A 22,891-nucleotide genomic window follows, 5' to 3' on the forward strand; every position below is an offset into this window, starting at 1 on the left:
ACGCCTCCGCCGCCATCGCCAGGATCCTCCGCCGTCGTCCGGTCCCCGTGCGCCCTCCGGCGCGCCTCCGCCGCCCCCTTGTCGCCGTCACCGCGGGCTCCGCCCCGAGCGCCTCCCCGACTGTCGCCTCCGCGCCGCCCCGCTGTGGCCCATCCCTTCGCGCCTCCCGGGAGCTCCTCGCCGGAGCTCCACCGTGGCCATGGGCGCCCGAGCCCCTCCGAGCCCCGCCGTGGCCAGATCCGGTCGGGCCGGACCGGATCCGGCCGGCCCCGAACTCCTCCGTCCTTCCTCGCCCCTCTCCGGTCTCCTTCCTCCTCTCCGGCCAAGTCCGGCGACTCTCCGGCGAGATCCCGGTCGCGTTGACTTTTTCCCCGAGGTGCTAAATCTGCTAAGTCTCCAGTGTGTATAATTTTCATGCCATGTGCATCCTGTTGTATCTCTGCATCCATAGCTCCGTTTCATGCGTGTAATATGTCAAATTGTTCGCCTCAACGAGTACATTATTTCATTCCATTGCATCATATTCATTTGAGCTCATCTAGATGCCTGAATCATCGTTGTAAGAGTGCTTCATGATGTTTTCTGCTGTCTGTTATCAGAACGAGCTCATTTGTCATTTTTGCAGTGATTGATGTGTGCATCCTATGAGGTTGATGTCTACATGTGTTTTGATCTATGCTATGTCTTCTTTACAGTGGTGTATGCCATGCATTTTTGTGATCAATGTGGTGACTAGCACAAGCATGCAAACTAGGCATCATGATGTTGCTGATTTTAGTCTCTGTTCTGCTGTTATTTTGATGGCATGTAAACATGATGCTACAGAGAGATCCATGCATATTTTGAGATACTTCACTAAGGGTGTTTTGAACATATGGTTATTGTCTATCCATTCATGCCATTTGTTGTAATTGTGGAGTAGTCTAGCATGTCATTTTCGTGCTCTACTTTTGCTTCAAAATGTTTCCTGGCAGATTGTTTACTTGTTATTCAATTTGGCCAAGGTTGCTATAGATGATCCGTGCATGCTATGGACTTGTTCTTGACTTGGTTTGTTTCATAAATATGTCTTCTTAATGATGCTATGCTTATCTTGTCATGCAATTACTTGTGGTGAGTGGATCGAGCTTGTTAAGTAGTGTACATGATGTTGCTGTTTTGCTAGGCTGAATCTGTTATTTAGTGGTGCTATATAAACATGTTGCTACAAATCATTCTATGCATAATCTGGAGATGTTCTATAAACATGTTTTGTTCTACATGTCATCCTCTATCCATCCATGCCCCTGGTAGCATTTATAGCTTGCTGTAGCTTGTTCATATCTTGCTTCAAAGTTGCTTCATAATGTTGCTGTCAGCCTGTTTTCATTAAGTTCAGTTGTTACCATGTGTTTTGCTAGTGATCCATGCACCCTATGACCTTGCTCTTGCCATGATTAACTTCAAAAATATGTCTTATTACTGTTGGGTGCCTTGCCATGCCATGTATTGCTCTGTAGTGAGTTTCACAAGCTCATCTACATGCCTTCATAATTTTGTTTCTGTCATGTTTGAATCTGTATTATAACTTGCTATGTTTACGTGAGTGCCATCATATTTTCTGATCCTTTTTGGCTTATGGTCACTAAGCGGCTTTTGATATATGCTTTGAGTAGAACCATGCCATATCTTGTTTTGCTATTATAAGTTCCTGTAACATGTTGTTTGATAGCTCTAAACATTGCATCGTGATGTTATTTTCTGCAAAGTCTGAATTGTTATAACTTGCAATCTTTCCATGTGTGTTTGAGCATGTTCTAGTGATTTCTGGAGTTAGCTCAGTGTTCATGTTTTGTTATGCTTTACCTGTAAATCATGCCCATGTCTTTTGTTTTCATGTTGAGATGTTGTAGCTTATTGTTTTGATGCTTGCAATATGCCTAGTTGCTGTTTTGGACAGCTTGTCCTTTAAACTTGTATAGTGTGTGTGTTGAACCGTTGCTCCGTTTTGAGTGTGCTCTATATGAAAGTTGCTTGATTTTGCATGTAGTTTCATATTATTATGTTGAATTCATGTTTTGAGGTGTTTGCTTGATGTTTGGGTGCATTGTGCATCAATGCCATGTTTAACTTGTTTTGCTCATATCTTCTAGGCCGTAGCTCCGAACTAAATGAATTTTATATGTAACTTGACTAGAATCTCGTGTAGATCATCTTGGTGCATCTTAACTTGATGCTTAACAACTTGAACATAAGGTTTATTCAGATCTGGACCAATTTCGAAATATGCATATGAGGACTTACCGGAATTGTTATATGTTGTTCCCAGCCTCATTTAAACTTGCCTTGATGTGTTGCTCTTGTTTGCATCATCTCTTGCCATGAGTAGCCTCATCTAGATTTGTCATGCATCATGCTCTGTTGTACATCATGTCATGTTCATGTGTGGTGTGTTTACCATGTTGTGTGCTTCTTCTTGTTAGTTCCTGTTTCGTTGCGATCGTGAGGATTCGTTCGTCTACGCTTGGTTCGGCTTCATCCATTCGTCTTCTTCATGGACTCGTTCTTCTTCCTTGCGGGATTTCAGGCAAGATGACCGCTACCCTGGATCTCACTACTATCATTGCTATGCTAGTTGTTTTGTTCTATCGCTATGCTGCGCTACCTATTACCTGTTTATCAAGCCATCCCAAACTGTCATGAACCTCTAACCTTTAACACCTTTCCTATGCAAACCGTTGTTTGGCTATGTTACCGCTTTTGCTCAGCCCCTCTTATAGCGTTGCTAGTTGCAGGTGAAGTTGAAGATTGCTCCATGGTGGACAGGATTTTGGTTGGGATATCACAATATCTCTTATATTATTAATGCATCTATATACTTGGTAAAGGGTGGAAGACTCGGCCTTTTGCCTAGTGTTTTGTTCCACTCTTGCCGCCCTAGTTTCCGTCATACCGGTGTTATGTTCCCGGATTTTGCGTTCCGTACGCGGTCAGGTGATTTATGGGACCCCCTTGACAGTTCACTTTGAATAAAACTCCTCCAGCAAGGCCCAACCTTGGTTTTACCATTTGCCTCACCACCACCTATCCTTTCCCTTGGGTCGGCCAACCCGAGGGTCATCTTTATTTTAGCCCCCCCCCCCCGGGCCAGTGCTTGTCTAAGTGTTGGTCCGAACTGAGGTGCCTGCGGGGCCACCTCGGGGCAACTTGAGGGTTGGTTTTACTCGTAGCTAGTCTCATCCGGTGTTGCCCTGAGAACGAGATATGTGCAGCTCCTATCGGGATTTGTCGGCACATCAGGTGGCTTTGCTGGTCTTGTTTTACCATTGTCGAAATGTCTTGTAAACCGGGATTCCGAGTCTAATCGGGTCTTCCTGGGAGAAGGTCTATTCCTTCGTTGATCACGAGAGCTTGTCATGGGCTAAGTTGGGACACCCCTTGAGGGTATAATCTTTCGAAAGCCGTGCCTGCGGTTATAGGAAGATGGGAATTTGTTAATGTCCGGTTGTAGATAACTTGACACCAGATCCGAATTAAAACGCATCAACCGCGTGTGTAGCCATGATGGTCTCTTTTCGGCGGAGTCCGGGAAGTGAACACGGTTTCTGGGTTATGTTTGACGTAAGTAGGAGTTCAGGATCACTTCTTGATCATTACTAGTTGACGACCGTTCTGCTTGCTCTCTTCTCGCTCTTATTTGCGTATGTTAGCCACCATATCATGCTTAGTCGCTGTTGCAGCCTCACCACCTTACCCCTTCCTTTCCTTTAAGCTTTGCTAGTCTTGATACCCATGGTAATGGGATTGCTGAGTCCTCGTGGCTCACAGATTACTACAACAACAGTTGCAGGTACAGGTTTATGCGATGATCCTGATGCGAGAGCGATGCTTGCTTGCGTTGAGTTCTTCTTCTACTTCTTCGATCAGGGGATAGGTTCCAGGTCGGCAGCCTGGGCTAGCAGGGTGGATGTCGTTTGAGTTTCTGTTTGTGTTCCATCCGTAGTCGGATGATGCTCTAATGTATTGTGATGTTGTATTCATGTGGCATTGTATGCCTCTTGTATGTATCCCCATCTATTATGTAATGTTGATGTAATCCACCTTGCAAAAGCGTTTCAATATGCGGGTCTATCCTTGGTGGGACCTTTGAGTTCCTTTTGAATAGGGCCGCATATTGGGCGTGACATAGCTTGCCTGACCTTCAGTTCTGCAGCCGGTTTGTCAGCGGCTGCCTTATTCGCCTCCACCTCTTTCTTGGCCTGGGCGAGGGCGCCTTTGAGGCTATCAACCTCGTATGTGCCCACTATGCTCATAGTTAAAGCATTATATGAGTTAACCTCTCAAAATTCATATCACTTCTGGCATAAAAGTAAATTTTTAACACCGTACGCATACATTGCGTCTCGTCGAACCGCTTATTAATGCGGTCGAGCTCCTCATCTGCCACCTGAAGCTTCCGGTTGAGTTTGGAAACTTCTGCGGCATGGGCGGTTGCCTCCAACATGGAGGCCTGTTACAACAACATCACAATATGTTACTCTCCCTAATACTATGTGGATCCTCTGTCCGGTTTCCTTTAAACTGGACAGAGCCTCCGAGGCTACTGTCTGTATACAGGTTTATTCTTTTCTATGAAAAGTTTTTAGAACATTATGTCGCATACCTCAAAGTTAGTAGGTTGCAGAAGGCTTCGTTCAGTCCATTCTTAGCAGGCTGAACCTTCTTCATCACCACACCCATCAGGGTGCGGTGCTCCTCCATGATGGAAGCACCCTCAGTGCTTCCTCCAGAGCATTGGCCGCCTCCAGATTAATGGAGGCTACCGATGGAGCTATTGCTCCTCCCCCCCCCCCCTCTTTCAAAGGGGGCTGTCTATCTGATCCGGAGCCATGATGGTCTCCAGAATGGTGTTCGGCTAGGGCCTGATATTGTTGGGGCTCCTCACCATCACTTGTCATAGGGGCCGCCTCCCCTAGGTCTTCGGCCACCGAGGTATTAACCTCGGGCGCTCTCTCTACGGCTTCGTTCATCCCTTCTTGGCCAGGAGAGGTCCTTTGGGACGACACTTCAGTGCCTTCCATGGCGATAGGTGAGGGGGCTCACGGCGGCGTGTCACTCTCTACCATTTCGGGTGGCAGAGAATTACATCCGATGATGGAGTATGCGGGAGCACGTGGGGAGGGCTGAAAGATAAATAACAAAATAACTTACACAATGGAAGCATGTAGACCAAAAAAAAAAGTAAGTTTATGAATACTTACAATTCGGCCAGGGGCTTCACCCTGGGAGGTTTCTTGGGGACTAGTTCAGACTCTAAGTCTGAACTGTCTGGGAGGGTCATCTTCCCTTCTTGGGCGCCTCCCACTCTGGGTCTTCGGAGGCCTCCCACTTCTTCTTCCTCCTCTTATGGGGGGAGTCGCTTTCCACCTCCTCCTCCTCTTCTTCCTCATCTCCCTCGTCGGAGGAGAGGGCTTCGGTCTCTCCGGGCACTATTTCTGAAGGACCTTTGTGGCGGGGCCCGCCCTTGGCCTCCTTGCCTTTCTTCTTCTTGATCTTCTTCTTCGGCACCTGATAGGGCGCCGGGACCAACATCTCCGTTAGCTGGGGTGTGGCCGGGTTCTCGAGCAGCGGTGCCAGATAGTTGATCCGCCCTGCCTTTGTCGTCCATCCCGGTACAGAAAGCAGGCAATCTAACCTTTATTATGTCTGAAATATTGACCGGATAGGTCTTCGGAAAGATTATGCTTACCGGCATGGCCGGGTTCTCAATGTCGAGCCTGATGTCTTCAATCTTCTTCGGCCACTTTTTCTGAGCCTTGAAGAGCTACTTTGATATATCTTCGTGCATGGTGCCGAAGAAGTGCTTCAGGGTCCGTGGCTCCTCCGGATTGAACTCCCACATGGGGGAGGCCCGGAGTTGGCAGGGAAGGGTGTGGCAGAAGAGCATCACTTGAATCATGTTTGTGAGACCGGTGTTTGCACCCAACATGTTGGAGATGCGTTTCTGTAGCATCTGCACCTCCGGTTTGGACTCCCAATCAAGGCCCTTGGCGGTCCATGAGGTGAGTCTCATGAGGGGTCCGGATCTGAAGTTAGGCGTGGCCGCCTAGTTGGCGTCGCGGGGTTTGGTGATGTAGAACCACTCCTGCTGCCATACTTTGACTGTCTCTACGAATGCCCCTTTGGGCCAGACGGTGTTGGGGTGCTTGCTTACCATAGCCCCGCCCGCATGCTGTTCGTCGACCACCTTCGACTTCATATTGAAGACCTTAAGCCACGGGCCGAAGTGTGGGGGATGCGAAGAAGAGCCTCACACACGATGCTGAAAGCCTATATGTGGAGGAAGGAATTTGGGGCTAGATCATGGAAATCTAGCCCGTAGAATAACATAAGGTCTCGGACAAAGGGGTGGAGGGGAAATCCTAGCCCCCGAAAGAAATGGGGGATGAAAACGACCCTCTCGCCAGGCTCTGGAGTAGGAATAACCTGATCTTTGTCAGGGATCCTATGCACGATATCCGCGGACAGATAGCCCGTGCTCCGGAGATCCTTGACGTCCTTCTCAGTGATGGTGGAGGCTTCCCACTTGCCCTTGGAGCCAAACCTGGCCATTGCTAAGAAGGGTGGCGGCGGTGGAGGAGGTTGGAGTTGTGGGCGCTGGAGTTTGGAGATTGGGAGACAGAAGCTAGAGGAAGGCATGAAGAAAAAGGAGGGATCTTTATCCTTTTATAGACGGTGAAAATACCAAATGTCCCCCTCTCAAGCCATAAACCTCGCTTGTTCCCAACGAGATTGTGTGTAAGGTGCGGTTGGATTACCCAAACCGTATTGATGAGAATCCCATAATGGGCGGGCATGATCTCTTTTTTGACGAGACGTGCCAATGGAGGCTAGACCTCGAAACGTGAAATGGGAGGCGTGGAAATGGTTCGAAATGTTAAAGAGTCAAGTGTGACGCTTCACCGAAAAAGTTGTCAGTAATAGACATTGTTCCTATTTTGACGTCTTGCCTTCGTGGTTAAGGTTTGTATTGATTATGCAGAGTCGGACACAATTCCTTTATGTAGGAGGCTAACTTAAAGTATTCAGGAGAAGGAAGCCGCCTTGCAATGTCGAAGATAATCCACGTGTCGAACACATCGTCATCAAAGACTGGTTCAGGGGCTACTGAGGGAGTCCTGGATTAGGGGGTCCTCGGGTGTCTGGTCTATTCGATATGGGCCGGACTGATGAGTCGTGAAGATAAAGCAGAAGGCTATCTCATGTGTTCGGGTAGGACTCCTATGTGTGTAGAACGACAAGTTTGGTGTCCGGGTGTAATGTTTCCTTCCTCTACAAGCCGACTCTATACAATCCTAGGCCCCTCCGGTGTGTATATAAACCAGAGGGTTTAGTCCGTAGAGGCGATTAGAAGAATCATAAGCTAGACTGCTAGGGTTTAGCCATTACGATCTTGAGGTAGATCAACTCGTGTAACCCTTATCTACATCGAATATAATCAAGCAGGACATAGGGTTTTACCCCCTTTAAGAGGGCCTGAACCTGGGTAAACATCGAGTCCCTATTGTCCCTTTTACCATCGATCCTCAGACACACAACTTGGGACCCCCTACCCGAGATCTGCCGGTTTTGACACCGACACTCGCCAAGCGTGAGGAGATGATCACGACCCACGAGGCAGACGTTGGGATCCGGGAGCTAGAGCTTGCGAGGACCATGTTAGAGCAGGAGACTAAGCACAAGCGCCTGGCAACGCTGGACCGCAATGTTGCGGCTGCCCAAGCCTCCTACGACGCCCCCATGGCCAAAGCCAACGCTCATCTTGAGGAGAGGAGAGGAAGTTCAAGGCTGGCATCAAGGCGAAGTCCAAGAACGAGCCCGTGACGCTTGTCAAGGACCATAGCCAAAAGTTGAAGCTTCGGCAGGACCGCTTCAACAAGAAGCAGGATGAGCTCCAGGCCGAGAACTCCCGCCTCAAGAAGTAGCTGGATAAGGCGGAGGCCGCGTGGCAGTAGGCGCTGGCGGCGAAGGCAGACACTAAGGGGGAGCTGGCATCCGTCGGGATGCAGGTGGGCGGAGTCTCCAAGGTCATCGAGAAGGCCCGGGATGATGCGGTGTGGGCGCTAGGGTGGCAGCATGAGCGCAACAAGATGTTCCTCACCCTTGCATGGTGTACACGTGCTGCCATCTCCCGTTTCACAGATGAGAAGACCGCAGATCCCCTCGACGACAATGATGCCAGCTATCTGGACTTCTTCACCAAGCTCGTGGAGAAGATGGAGGAGGGGGCCGCTAGGGTGGACGACACCATCGAGGAGTGTCGCGAGCTCCTGAGCCACGCGACGACGGGCCTCTTCAGCAACCTCTTCACAAGCAACGCCAGCTTTGATTTTGACAAGGTGGAGCTTCGTGACAGACTCGAGAAGGAGGTGCGGGACCATGTGGCACCCTACGTCCAATGGTTCGCGCATGTCAAGGAGGGCATCAACGAGGACATCGACATTGTTGGCGATGGCGAGGGTAATGGCGAAGCACTAATACGTCCATTTTGCATCATGATTTTATATTGATATTTATTGCATTATGGGTTGTTATTACACATTATGGTACAATACTTATGCCTATTCTCTCTTATTTTACAAGGTTTACATGAAGAGGGAGAATGCCTGCAGCTGGAATTCTGGACCGAAAAGGAGCAAATTTAAGAGACCTATTCTGCACAACTCCAAAAGTCCTAAAAATTTACGGAGAATAATTTTAAAATATATAAAAAATATTGGGCGAAGAAAAACTAGAGGGGGACCTACCAGGTGACCACAAGCCTGGGGTCGTGCCTTAACCCCAGGGCATGCCCCTAGATCTTGTGGGCCCCCTGGCAGGTCTCTGGTGCCCATCTTCTGCTATATGGTGGCTTTTGACCTGGAAAAAATCATGAGAAAGCTTTCGAGATGAAGCGTCGTCGTCTCGAGGTGGAACCTGGGTAGAAGAAATCTAGGGCTCCGGTGGAGCTGTTCTGCCGGGGAAATTTCCCTCCGGGAGGGGGAAATCGAAGCCATCGTCATCACCAATTAAGAACCCACAGACAACACCCGTCCTATGACATGTCAGGCAAGCAGGCGTGGAGCTGGCGAGATAGCCCGGCAAGCCTTGTTGAGCAACCAACGACGTGACACTAAGCGGCGCATTAAATTTGCACTGTCATCCTGCAGAGTTAGGTATGATAGGACTATTTGTTATCTTATCAATGTCTAATGACTACTTTGCCACTGTGGTGACCCCTTAGCCTATAAAAGGAGGCCCATGGCAACAGTTCGAGAGGTTGGAAAGTTAGATCACCCACATCCCCGTACGCACGTAGTCGTTGCCGCCCTGAGGCAACCCTTGCCGGGAAAGTGTACTGCGCACCAACACCACATTTCCACCATCAATCCACCAAAGCAGGAGTAGGGTTTTATGCCCCTGGTGGCCCAAACCTGGGTAAAACTGCCTGTGTGATCTCTGTCACGCTGCCCCATGTTGGTCTGATCTTTGTGCAACGCGACTCCCCCACTGTCGAACCAGCAAGGGGATGTCCTGGTACCATAGGTGGCCGTGGTTTCCCGCGACATCTTTGGCGTGCCAGGTAGGGGGAGCGCTTGTGCGAACCTGAAGACGTAAGCAGTGCATCACCTTTGTTGCCACCTGCATCTTCGGCGACACCGTCGACTGTGGCACCCGCAAGGACGCAGGAGCGAAGTGGAGCCATCCCCGCACCACATTGATGGTTCTCGCGCCTCGCCAAAGCCATGGCCACGACGAAGATCTCCGCTGGTAACAAGAGACCCGTCCCAGCGGCCCGCATGGTATACCCACCATTCGGCGCCGCTCGAAGAAAGGGCACGGAACATGCGGAAGCGAGCTTCCTCCTCCCGTCCCTTCCCTTCATCAGCAGCAGAATCGCTTTAGCCCCGGCAACGTCGATGATTACCGTGTGATGCTCGGTCTAGAATTTACCCTACCTAGGGTAATCCTGAGCGAAACGCTGGTATGAGTCCATCGATAGACGCCCCGACAAGTGTATTTCAGTGAGGCTGCCTGCGTCGGCATGATCCATGCACCAGCAGCTGCTGGACTGACCCGAAAGGAGAAGAGAAAGAGGGAGGAGGACCAGATAAGCTCGGCACTATGCCCGGATGCCCGGCAACCGCGTGAAATGCATATCGGTCCCTGTAGGGAATGAAGAAACCACTTGATTGGCTCTTGCTCTGCCGGGTGCCGCGAACGCGCTTGGCATGCGCGACCCGGCAGGGGAGGAAAGAAGCTCGGAACAAAACCTAAGTCCACGTTATCATTTCTTGATTGATACATAGAATTATTTGCAGTCGTTTATCAGTTAACTCTAGTGAGCGTTCGTACTGTGAAAATCCTCATGTGATGGAGCCTTGGCTAGCTTCTTTGGTTGCTCCATTGTCCTGTCTAGAGCCATGCTCGCAGGACGAGAAGCTGCACCGAGAACTACCTGGGAAAAACCTACCGGGACGCATCCACGCCAAGATGACTATTAAGGGCCGGACCCTTACGACAATCGCGGCAATATGATACCCGCAGGCATCCAAAGCATACAGAGGAGTAGATCATACAAACACAAACGTACAAAGCTTGAAGGGATAAACGCGCATTTAAGATTCGGCTAAGAATATCAGTTTCGCACAAATATCAGAGATAGGATGACTAAACGCAAAATATAGGACATGTTTCATTACAGGGTGGCAACGGCCCGATACTTGGTTTGGCAACCAGATGGAGCGATTCAAACTTGGAGGACCCCGTCGGCCCGTGATGCTGTTTTCTCCTTGGCGGCTGCGACATCAGCACCCGCTGGCGGTTTCTTGAATTCATCGTCGAGGTCGAGGTCTGGGTGACGGCAGACAATATTGCTCAAGACCATGAAGAGGGCGTTGCGGGCCAGCTTCTGGGACTCGATCGCTAAATGCTGGGCCCTCCCTGCTTCGTGCGCCCCCAGCTTCTCGATCAACTCATTAAAGAAGACTCCCAACTTGGCACTTGGGACCTCGTGCTAGCTAAGCGAGAAAACTGGGTCATCCATGCCCATCTCCGTAGCCTGAGCACCAAGACGCTCAGCTATGTCAATCAGGCTCTTGATCCAGAGTTTGCTCAGGTTGACCTGGTTCTTCAGCTTATCCTCAGCATCCTACCAGAGACGCTTGGTATTGTCTAAGTCATTGGACAACAACTGTTGGTGGGACTCAAGTAACTCTACGAGCGCTCCAATGTGCCAATCCTCGCTGTCAGATCCGAGACATCATTGTTGGCTGCCTCGAGGCTCTGAGTCTTGGAAGAGAGCTGCGTTCGCACCTCGGCCAGGAGGATCTCCGCCTTCCGTGCTTCCTCCTTGAGAGCTTCCAACTCATTGGCGCTCTTGGCGAGATCTTCCACCAGCTTGGACACTTGCTGGTCAAGTTCAGTATTGGCGGCAGACGCGGCAGCCAAGTCGTCAGTAAGCTTTTCTAGCTGGGTGACAGAGTCAGCGGCGGCGGCTCCCAAAGCCGCTTCATGCTTATCCTCTAGATCCTTGGTGCGCTGGCAGACGAAAGCCTCCAATTCATCATCCTTGGCGTGAAGGGTGGCTTCAAGCTTCTCCTCCCGGAGAGAAATCTCTCGCTCTCTGGCGTCCAGGAATGCCTTGCGATCCGCCAGGCGCGCCTCGCGGGCCATGACATCCTCTCGTGTCACCTGGAGCGTCTCCTGCTGCCTCAAGAGCACCTTAAATTGATTTTTGTGCCACTCGCGCAACTCAAAGCCCTTGTCCTTCAGCTTCTGGCTCATCTTGTCGACAGATTCGCGTCGTTCCTTGAGCGCCAACACTTTTGGTTGTGTTGGGCCTGCATCTCCTTTATGCTCGCTGCCATGGATTCCATGAAGGACAAGTCCATGGCGACGGTGACCGAGTCATCAGCCTCCCTAGCTTCCTGATAAAGCAGGGCCATGATACGTTGAAGATCCTCGACAAGCTCGGCGTCCATCGTCAGGGACAGGTCGGGGGCTCCAGCTCCGGGCGGCGACAGCACCATGGCCAGCATGCTCGAGGAGGATGGCGGGATCTCGATGACGGACCCGGCGGTATACCGTCGATCATCCGAGAACCAAGCAATCACACGAGGCACGACACTGAGATTTGTTAACGAGGTTCATCGATATGGCTACATCCCTGGGGCCTGACTATGAGCGCTCCTCCTCATGACACCGCTACAATACCGCACCCGGTCGCCCTGGACGCCAGCACACGTCGTCGGCTTCCCATGCGTTCCGGTGCTATAATGTTGGCATAGGTTACATCATGTGTCTAGCCCCGCTATATATGAGAGGCCTAGGATACAAGTATCCTACTAGGACACGACTCCATATCCTATAAACACGATACAACTACAAGTCCAAATGTAACCTACCTTGTACACTATATTCGACACAACTCTAACGAACTCCACCTTGGCGGATATTCTCCACCACCTTGAGTTCATCTATGCGTCAAACTTCCATGTAGATTGGATTTGAGCTTATCTCATAAGCACCGCTGATACTCCAAGACTCCATGGGACTCCACCTGCAACTTGTAGTCCCTTCTTTTCTTGACAACCGTCAACACTCGAGCGAAATTAAGTTTCACATTACTCTAGTTTGAGCTCCCAACTTTCAGAGTATCAGTCCAACGCTATCACACACCGATCATTGACCTGCCTGAAAGTGAACAACTCACATATTGGGTGCCACACATAAGAGTTACAACTCAACATCACCGCTCCTTTCTTGACTGTCTGTCTGAAACCTGAAAGAATTTCACCATTGCTTGTAGTCACCCCGAGTCAAATTCGCAGTTGTCTCACCACATGTATGACCACCAGAGCCCTGGCCCATCACCATGTCCTGTGCATACCGCACGCCTCGCCACGCGTCGAGCCTCCGATGTCCCGGTCGAGTCTCAAGGATCGCGAAACCACAGCACTCAACCCCCACTGCAGAGTACCACCGATCATCACCGACCGATAACGAGTTTCACGCTTCCATCAGATCACTGGGCTCCAGTCCAAATTGCGTGTCACTCGCTTTTCTCGCTGAATAGGCTTCGACTCTCTGTCGACTTACACCGTAGCCCCTCAATCCAGCTCCACCTTCAACATGACTCCATGGTGGTTGTACTTGTCACCCCGCGCCCCGTTGACTCCAAGCTCCGTGTGTACATCACCTTGAGTCAACCCCGCTCCATAGTCTTGTCGAAGCCACACAAGCCCTTGAGCCTGCGCCACGTGTTTCCACGCCTCAGAAGTCGGTTACCATCAGCATCACGCTCCTATGTCGTCATCGTCGATCCCACCACTGTCTTCTGTACCAACCGACTCGCGTCGATCCATCAGACTGTCTAGTCCGATCCAGCCGAACTTGTCCGGCCGCAACTATGTTTTACCCTGCATCGTGTTTCCAACACATACCATGCATTACTCGACGCCCTGTTAAACATGATCCTCATGACACGCTTGTCCGCACACCTCCATGGCCTGTCCACGTGTTTCAAGCCTTTTTAGCAAATCGACCTAGAAAAACCTCCATACAACCTGCACATTTTTTCTTGTGTCTATTTGTTGTTGTAGCTTCTTCGTGCACCTTGGCAGGAAAAAAAATTACAAAACTGTCCACGTACACACACATGGCCTTGGCACTTTTTGTCTCAAACAAATCTCGTTCCTTCTGCACCCCTTTGACTCAGCACAACGCAACAAACAGTCGGCCACGTCTCAGCCTGCCCAGCTCCTTGCACACGCGCACGAAGCAATGCCTGCTCAACCGTCCAGCACCTGGGCCTAGCCCAAGCCACTGCTCCACCTGGATGGACGAGCCTCTAGCGCACTCAAGCCGCCGCCTCCCACGCGTCTTGCGCTGAGCCGTTTGTGCACCCTGCGTGCGCCACGCGATTCGAGCACTGCTGGTGTAACTCGTCGAGATCGATCGGGATCGCTGCCATGAAGATTACAAAGCGACGGTGTCTGCTTCTGAACCGCAACTCGCCGACGATACTGTCCCGTATTACGATCGCTTCTGCAGATTTCTGTCGACGTTCTCTTCATCCTCCTTTCAATCAACAATCCACGGCCTCCGAAGAACCTAGCTCGTGATACCACTTATTAGAATAAATCCAAGGTATACCGTCGATCATTCGAGGACAAAGCAATCACACGAGGCACGACACCGAGATTTGTTAACGAGGTTCATTGATATGGCTACATCCCTGGGGCCTGACTATGGGCGCTCCTCCCCATGACACCGCTACAATACCACACCCGGTCGCCCTGGAGGCCGGCACACGCCGCCGGCTTCCCCTGCGTTCCGGTGTTATTATGTTGGCATATGTTACATCGTGTGTCTAGCCCCGCTATATATGAGAGACCTAGGATACAAGTGTCCTGCTAGGACACGACTCCATATCCTATAAACACGATACAACTACAAGTCCAACTGTAACCTATCTTGTACACTATATTCAACACAACTCTAACATACCTAAAGATTGTTCCAAATTACTTTATTAGATTTGTCTATACTGATGTATCAGTCAAACACTAAAATGTGTCTAAATACATTCGTATTTAGATAAATTTAAGATAAATAATTCGAAACGGAGGAAGCGGTTTATTTGACAACGAGATATGGCCTTGCTAAACGCAACATCCAAAGACAATGCAGCCGCCTCCTCCTCCTCCGCTACCAAAAAAGTTAGGTTTTGTGCCTCTCGCCGGCTCCGCTGCAGGTTTGCCTCGTCTCCGGTGGCCCTAGGGCCATGGAGGCGAGGTGGATCCTGACAAGGGCCGGCGAGAGGGTTCCGTTGTTAGTAGTTCTTTTCAGATTTATTAGGATTTGTGTCCTGCTCAGGAAGACGAGATGGCGGCGGCTCCCTGAAGATGGAATAAAGGTCTCTTCGTCTAGCCCCCGTTCCGATGGTGCGTTTTAGCATCGTTGGTGGGCGTGTGGAGGTGTGTCTCCGGCGGATCTATCCTTGGTGGATTTGATTGTTTTTCGTCTATGTTCGTGTGTCTTCGGATTGGATCCTTCGATCTACGTTATCCTTCATTGGCGACGGTTGCTGTTCTGGTGGGCTGGTCCTATGGGACCTTAGCACGACGACTTCCCGACTGTCTACTACAACAAGTTGTGCCCGACTCCGGCGAGGGAGGGGCGATGATAGCGGCGCGCCTTCGGCTCGCTTCAGTGATTGTAGTTGTCGCTAGGTGGTCTATGGACCGGGATGTAATTTTTATTATTTCTGGTGTTCGTTGTACTGTCATGATTGAAGATGAATAGATCGGAAGTTTTTCACGAAAAAGGAGATATGGCCTTGTTGTACATTGTACATTAGTAACGTGTGAAGGGTCGAAATGAAGGAACATCCCGACTGAAGGGTCGAAATGAAAGAACATCCCGAGGGCCTTTTTAGTACACCAGCACACCGGGCGTTTTCGCTCCGGTGTCCGCCGTCGTATCACCAGTCCACTGTCCCCGGCGACGTGGATTGATCGCCCTACATCAATCGAGACCGAAAAAAATTTCTGTTTACCTCCCTCAACATCCCCGGCCGATCTACCGCCTGGAGGTACGCCGGAGCTCTACCCTGTCCCTCCTCGGCATTAGGTGTTAGCTTTTCTTACCAGAATTGGACTCACAAGCCTGCCACGGTCTACGAGTCGCCTCCAATTCAACTGCTGTAACCCTAGCTCCGTCCCTGTCCTCAAAACCTAGGTCGCCCTAAACCGTGGCGCCCGCCGCCGCCCCCCCATCCTGCGCTGGCGTTGGTCTTCCGAAGCGGCGGAGGCTCAGGAGGGCCCTCGATCTAGGTCAGACCTCACCGACCGGCATGCCGTGCTCACTACTCGCATATCCTACTACCAACATCAGTTCATTTTCCATTTCGTTTTTTTTAGGGATCCCAACCCCTCCATAGCGCCCGATCGAGTTCGAGTCCAGCCCTTCTTATAGAGAAGGGCAATCCTTATCTGTACTATGATATGCAATGATTGCTTGGCTAATGGGGGGCCATTAGTTGATCTGATGATGGCTACCTGTGGTTTATTTACTCTATTTTATTTGGGAGAGGGGACTGAGCTGGGGCCTGATGGTTTGGTTGATGGACCATCGCCATCACCATCACATGGCAACTTGGTCTTGTGGCCGTTGGAGTTGGACGACGTAGATTAACCCGGTTGAACGGTCAGTCGACACGTGGTGGCGGTCTCCACCGCTCTTTTTGCGATTTATAAGGTTTTATTTATTCGGGCTGTGCATAGCGAACATTTTGTATTTAATTGTATGGCATGTCTTCACTGTTTTATTTAATGTTTTTAAGTGATGTTTTATCATATTTCGCGTGCTGATTAGTATCTTCACCGTGACGTGAATGTTTTCTAGGTGTTATTAAGTCTCTGACATCTATCATTTCTAGTATTATTGACATCTTCGGTGAGCTTTCGTAGAAAATTCAGTACTAAATTTAGTAAGTACTCCCTCCGTTCTAAAATACTTGTCATGGTTTTAGTTCAACGACAAGTATTTTGAGAGTACTTTTTTTTTCAAGTGCATGGTTCTGTTTATGTTGATTTATCCTGTAGATTTTCAGAGATCTGGAACTTCCATTTGTTTCCTAGTTGAGCCAAAAGAAGATTTTAATGCAATAAGCAAAAATTGAAGGGAGCAATCAGACCCTCGCCACAGCCAGAGATCGAACCTGGTTGCGCAGCATACTCCTCTCTTTGCCCACCACCACGACCACTGCGGGTTACCTTAATAGATTGAAATTTATAACAAAGACACTATTCGAAACATTATTTCAGTACTTCGGTTGCAAATGTTCCCATATTATATAGATGCTCGATATATCCATAAAACCTTTCCTTTTTAGTTTTAGCTAACAAACACGCTTTTGTTCCATGCGCTTACTTTATTTCTTTAAAAGGATATGTTCCTAACTTCTCTCTCTTTTTCCCTTGGGATATGCGCTTGTATAGGTTGATATAAATAGCAAGAGGGCATCACATTGTACCAGAAAGTGCCAAAGAAATACAGATTGCAACACAAGCGATGGGATGTAATAGTCGAGAAAATAAGACTGCGCCGGAGCAAGAACTAACTACTTTACCTGGTAAAAAGAAGTGCTTTGCTTGTAAAGAGACATCACACAATTTGGGTCAATGCAGGATAAAAGACAAACTGGGTACTGCGGCCCGGCTATTTGGACATTATACAAGGTTTCCATTCTACATGATTCAGCCTTCAAAGGAAGTTGTTGAAAATGAAAAATTCTACCATCACTGCCTGCTGATCACATCTAATACCTGTAACTTGGACCCGGCAGTGGTGAAAATTGAACTAAACAAGTTCTGGAAGCTGACTGATGGCTGGTATATAAAGAGAGAAGGTAGACAGAATTTCGTGGCATCCTTCAACTCAGAGGAGGACCTACTAAGCTGTTTAAATCCTCCCAATGTAGAAACATTTCTGGATGAAAAGGAGGTGAATTTTACTGTAGCAAGGTGGGATGAAGGTGATGGGGAGAAACTTGACTTGATCAGAGAGTGGCTTTTGGTCTATGGGGTCCCAGGTGCATATAGAAACTGGAAGGAGCTATATCAAGTTGCATCTGCAGTTGGAGTTTTGCTTGAGGTGGATGAGGAAAGTTTGGAAAGCGGAGATAAGGAGCCTATTAGGTTGAGGATAGCGTTGGGAAGTCTTGTTGGTGCTCCTTTCTCTTACCACTTTGCGTTTGGATGGTCATCTAGACTAGTCAAGTTCATGATTGAAGACAAAGCAAGAAGGATAGAAGGGCAATGGAAGGAAGTAGAAGAACGGAAGGTCTGCGTCATGAAGGAATATGCAGATATAAGAGAAGGTATTGAGGTACCTCCAGAAACACTGGATAAAGGAATGGATTTAGAGGGCACTGGAATAGATTTCGCGGGCAATTATTCTTTGGATTTTGGAAGTTGCTCACGCAAGGAATGTAAAGAAGAACTGAAAACCACAGAACGAAATGGTAACATCATGAAGGAATATGCAGATATAAGAGAACAAGGTATTGAGGTACCTGCAGAAACACTGAATGAAGGAATGGATTTAGAGGGCACTGGAGTAGATTTCACAGGCAATTATTCTTTGGATTTCAGAAGTTGCTCAGGCAAGGAATGTAAAGAAGAACTGAAAACCACAGAAGGGAATGGTAGCGTCATGATGGAATATGCAGATATAAGAGAAGAAGGTATTGAGGTACCTGCAGAAACACTGAATGAAGGAATGGATTTAGAGGGTACTGGAGTAGATTTCACAGGCAATTATTCTTTGGATTTCAGAAGTTGCTCAGGCAAGGAATGTAAAGAAGAACTGAAAACCACAGAAGGGAATGGTAGCATCATGATGGAATATGCAGCTATAAGAGAAGAAGGTATTGAGGTACCTGCAGAAACACTGAATGAAGGAATGGATTTAGAGGGTACTGGAGTAGATTTCACAGGCAATTATTCTTTGGATTTCAGAAGTTGCTCAGGCAAGGAATGTAAAGAAGAACTGAAAACCACAGAAGGGAATGGTAGCATCATGATGGAATATGCAGCTATAAGAGAAGAAGGTATTGAGGTACGTCCAGAAACACTGAATGAAGGAATGGATTTAGAGGGCATTGGAGTAGATTTCGCAGGCAATTATTCTTTGGATTTGGGAAGTTGCCCAGGCAAGGAATGTAAAGAAGAACTGAAAACCACAGAAACAGTTACATTGCTGGAAGTGGCAAAGTTCATTCCAGAGTTAAGAGCTGATGAAGAGATCAAGGAAAACAGCGGAAGTGCTATAGCAGCCACCACAACAAACTCGAAGAAAGCAGCAGAAGGGGGGCAATCCCCAAGTGAAAGCTCGGCAAGAGGTGATCATATGTCGGGTTTGGAAGATTGTTCTGACAAGAAACATCAAAAGAAACTGATGACCTGCGACATGGCTACATTTCTGCAAGTGTCGAAGTTCATTGAAGAGTTTAAAACTGATGGAGAGATCAAAGGAAACAATGCAAGTGCTATAGGGGGCACCAGAACGAACTCCGAGGGAGCTACAGTAGACATTCCAAAAGCTACAGAAGACATGGCTACATTGCTGCAAGCATCGAAGTTCACTGAAGAGTTAAGAACTGATAGAGAGATCAAAGAAAACAATGCAAGTGCTATACTGGGCACCAGAATGAACTCTGAGAGAGCTACAGAAGACATTCCAAAAGCTACAGAAGACATGGCTACATTGCTGCAAGTGTCGAAGTTCACTGAAGAGTTAAGAACTAATGGAGAGATCAAAGAAAACAATGCAAGTGCTATAGTGGATACCAGAACGAACTCGGGGAGAGCTACAGAAGATGTTCCAAAAGCTGAAGGTGGGCAATCCATAAGTGGAAGTTCAACTTCAACAAGCTTGATTGAAGAGGTCTTCAGAGGTCAGTGAAAACTGCACATTTGTGAACTTTGCTGTGCTATATTTATCAAATATGTTATGATAAACTCCTTTCCAAATCAAATTTAAAGCAAAATACTTACAAGAGCATGGGCTAAAATTGTTTTCGTAAATGGAAATAAACGAATTCTCAGTTCTTGAAAAAGATAATTAAAAATATGATGTATGTTGTGAATTTTCTTGGCACAATAACAATTGGTTGACACTTTGTTTGCTGACATCATTTCTGATCTGCCCATGAAGGTCACAAGCCATCTATAAAAAATGTGTACACAAGAAGAGATCGGAAGCAAAAAAAATCGGCAGAAGGTTCCACTTTGTGTGCTAACATCAGTTCTGACAGTGCCCATGAAGGTTTACAGAAGCCACCTATAAAAAATATGTATGAGGGAAGTGATCCCAAGCAAAAAGGATCCACAGTGGGGCAACTTGCTTCAAAGGAACTGAACAGAGGAATGAACCCAGGGAGCAGCAGTCACGCCACAAGGATTGCAACCTCAACATGCAATATGATGGACTCAGAAAGTTTATTGGAAAAGGAACACGAGAAAGAAATGAAAATGGCAGAAACAGCAGCAAAGACTGTGGGAGCTGAAGGAGCACAATCTATCAAGGGAAGTTCAGTATGCATGCTTAGAGTAACTCAGACAAAAGGTGAGTCAACATCCTATGTGCATAAAATTGTTACATTTGTATACCTTCAAACCTTTTCTTAACCAAGTCTTTTATCACAGGTTAGAAGGAAAACACCCAATTGGCATTTGACCACCAGTCTATAGAGAAAATGAAAAGCAAACTGATTTTCAATTTTTGAGTGGCACAATTGGGAATATAAGAAAAGGGGTGTACACCAAAACATGGACTGTAGAGAGTGTGCAAGATGACAGCCTTACCAATTGTGGTGGGGCATGCATTTACATGAACATAAGGTAAACATCTTACACTACTGCTTTACAAAAAAGCTCACATAGGATAAGAGTATGAACTTGAACAAAAGAAGGTTAAAACAGATGAAATACAAAAACTACTAGGGAGATGTGAGATGAGTTATGTGGAACACAGTAACTGCTCTACTAATTTGTGGAGGGAACATTACCCTGATGGACAAAATACCCGTTTAGAAACTAGAAGAGTTTGATTATTGAATACTTCGTTTTATTGTCTTCAACCATTTTATATACTCCCTCTGTAAAGAAATATAAGAGCGTTTAAATCACTACTTTAGTGATCTAAACACTCTTATATTTCTTTACAGAGCGAGTACTACTTAACTTCTGATCCAGTGCATTGATGCTTTTCGAAAACATTGGTTTTGGTATGGTTGTGTGTAAAAAGTAAAATAGGAGCTTAGTTTCCAAACCCTTTTGCTGTAAAAGTTCGGCAATGTTTCTGATGGAACAGGGGAAATATCCCTGCTTTATTGAAGTTTGAGTTAGAAAATATTTTTCTAATATGTACTTTGTTTGCACTGTTTCTGAAGGTGTTGACGTGGCTGGAACGACACCAGAAGGAGCTTGGTTTGATGGAAAGCAGCCTGTTTCTAAGATAACTACGCGGTATGTGATCTGATATTTTACTTCTGTCTGTTTGTTTCTCTTTCTTGTCTTACTGTTTCATTTATATTTATGGATATTTGATTACTTCCAACATGGCATGGTATAGGCTAACTCAATTTTACGAGGAGTTCAACACATACAATGAAATCTATGACAGTTTCGTTGAGATGGGTCTTCAAGAAAATCTGCTGAAAGGAATATATGCATATGGTAATTCCTAGTTTATCTGTTACTATGTTGAGATGCTTATTTGCGTGTACAATTATTTCTTGGCTCGACATGTATTATAGTGAAGTCTTAATGAGATTTTGTTTGAAGGCCTGGAGAAGCCTTCTTTAGTCCATCAACGAGGAATTGTCCCATTGTGCAAGGGTCTGGATGTTATCCAGCAGTCACTGTCTGGAACAACTGTGACACTTGCCTGTGGAGTTCTCCAGCGACTTGATTATGGATCCATGGAATGCCAAGCTTTGGTTCTTGTACCAACGCGTGACTTGGCACAGGAGACCGAGAAAGTTATTGGAGCACTTGGTCAGTGGCTAAGTGTCAAAGCTCATGCTTGTCTTGGAGGAACTAGTGTTCGTGAGCACAAGCAAATTTTGTCCAGCAGCACCCAGGTTATTGTCGCTACTCCTAGCCGCGCTCTAGACATGCTGAGAACACGAGCGCTCTGTCCAGATAACGTCAGAATGCTTGTCTTGGATGAAGCAGATGAAATACTCGCAGGAGGTTTGAAGAACCAGGTTGGTTTTGCATCATCATACCAGCTCCGTTGTATAGTGATTACAATGGTTGCAAAACTTCCCTCGTATTGCTTGTTCTATTTAATTTGAAACGATAAAAATAGACCTTGTTAACCTCATGCAATTCTTTGTGGCGTCTATTTTCGTAACTTGTGACCATTCATCTTTCTTGCAGATCTATGATATTATCCAGCTTCTCCCAGCCAAAATCCAGTTTGGTGTATTCTCTACCACCATGTCCAATGAAGCTCTCGAACTTTGCCGTAAGTGCATGAATAAGCCTATGAAGGTCATAGTGCCGAAAGATGAAGAATTGGAGGGTTTTACTGTTAAGCAGTTCCATGTTAAAGCTGAGGATGAAGAGTTGAAGTTTGAAAAATTATGTGATCTTTTTGACACCATGGTGGTCACGCAAAACATCATCTTTGTCAACGCACGTCGGAAGGTTGAGTCACTAGCCGAAAAGATCAGTGGCAGGGGGTACACCGTCTCGGCAAGCCATGGTGGTATGGACCAGCATGCCAGAGATGTTGCCGTCCAGGATCTCCGGTCAGGATCATCCCGTGTCCTCGTCACCACCGACATTCGTGGTGCCAACGCGGTGCAGGTCCCTGTTGTCATCAACTATGATCTGCCAACACAACCAGTACAATACCTTCGTCATGTTCGACGAAGTGGACAGCCTGGAGGGATTGGTGTCGCTATCAGCTTCGTTGCTCGTGCTGATGAGCGTGTTCTGTCTGACATCCAAAGGTTCTGCAATACTCAGTTGGCAAAGTTACCCTCCGACGTCGCTGACCTCCTGTGAGCAATTCCGTAGTTGGATATGGTGCACAGATGGCTACCTAGACTTCTTTTTTTTCTATCGTTGGTGAATCGTTTTGTGGGATTGAAACTTGTTGAGTTCTCCGGTATTATGTCATGGTGGTTTGAAACTGAATTGAATGTGGTGCAAATAGTTGTTTGAAATGTTTTGTTGGTTCATCTGTTGTCTACTATTGTTATATTGTGTTGGTGCACATATGCTGCTAGTGAGCAACGTTATGCACACAGGTTACAGAATCCTTTAAGCCAGAACAAATAATGCAGGTC

The 22,891-nt window shown here is 47.6% G+C and overlaps 1 protein-coding gene across 3 annotated transcripts; it reads left to right on the forward strand.

Moving 5' to 3' along the window:
* The first annotated feature begins 15,503 nt into the window (after positions 1 to 15,503).
* On the forward strand, positions 15,504 to 22,783 carry LOC119322633. 3 transcript variants are annotated; one of them, XM_037596117.1, is made up of 7 exons: positions 15,504 to 15,616; positions 17,025 to 19,483; positions 19,744 to 20,154; positions 20,981 to 21,056; positions 21,163 to 21,266; positions 21,375 to 21,799; positions 21,975 to 22,783. In XM_037596117.1, exons 2-7 carry the CDS (start codon positions 17,098 to 17,100, stop codon positions 22,605 to 22,607), a joined length of 4,035 nt encoding a protein of 1,344 aa, XP_037452014.1. In that variant the 5' UTR covers positions 15,504 to 15,616; positions 17,025 to 17,097; the 3' UTR covers positions 22,608 to 22,783. The 3 variants fall into 3 exon arrangements, with proteins under 3 accessions (XP_037452014.1, XP_037452016.1, XP_037452015.1); XM_037596119.1 differs by having other exon boundaries at positions 21,008 to 21,056; XM_037596118.1 differs by lacking the exon at positions 15,504 to 15,616 and adding an exon at positions 15,692 to 15,857.
* The last annotated feature ends 108 nt before the right edge of the window (positions 22,784 to 22,891 follow it).

Source organism: Triticum dicoccoides, chromosome 6B (assembly GCF_002162155.2).
Source record: "Triticum dicoccoides isolate Atlit2015 ecotype Zavitan chromosome 6B, WEW_v2.0, whole genome shotgun sequence".
Taxonomy (NCBI): Eukaryota; Viridiplantae; Streptophyta; class Magnoliopsida; order Poales; family Poaceae; genus Triticum; species Triticum dicoccoides.

Bases quoted from the DNA above. Each gene is read 5' to 3' on its own strand.
- LOC119322633 (XM_037596117.1), top strand. From the start codon at position 17,098: ATGGGATGTAATAGTCGAGAAAATAAGACTGCGCCGGAGCAAGAACTA. The intron at 21,267-21,374 runs GTAATTCCTAGT...TTTTGTTTGAAG, and splicing joins GAAAGGAATATATGCATATG to GCCTGGAGAAGCCTTCTTTA. The intron at 21,800-21,974 runs GTTGGTTTTGCA...TCTTTCTTGCAG, and splicing joins CAGGAGGTTTGAAGAACCAG to ATCTATGATATTATCCAGCT.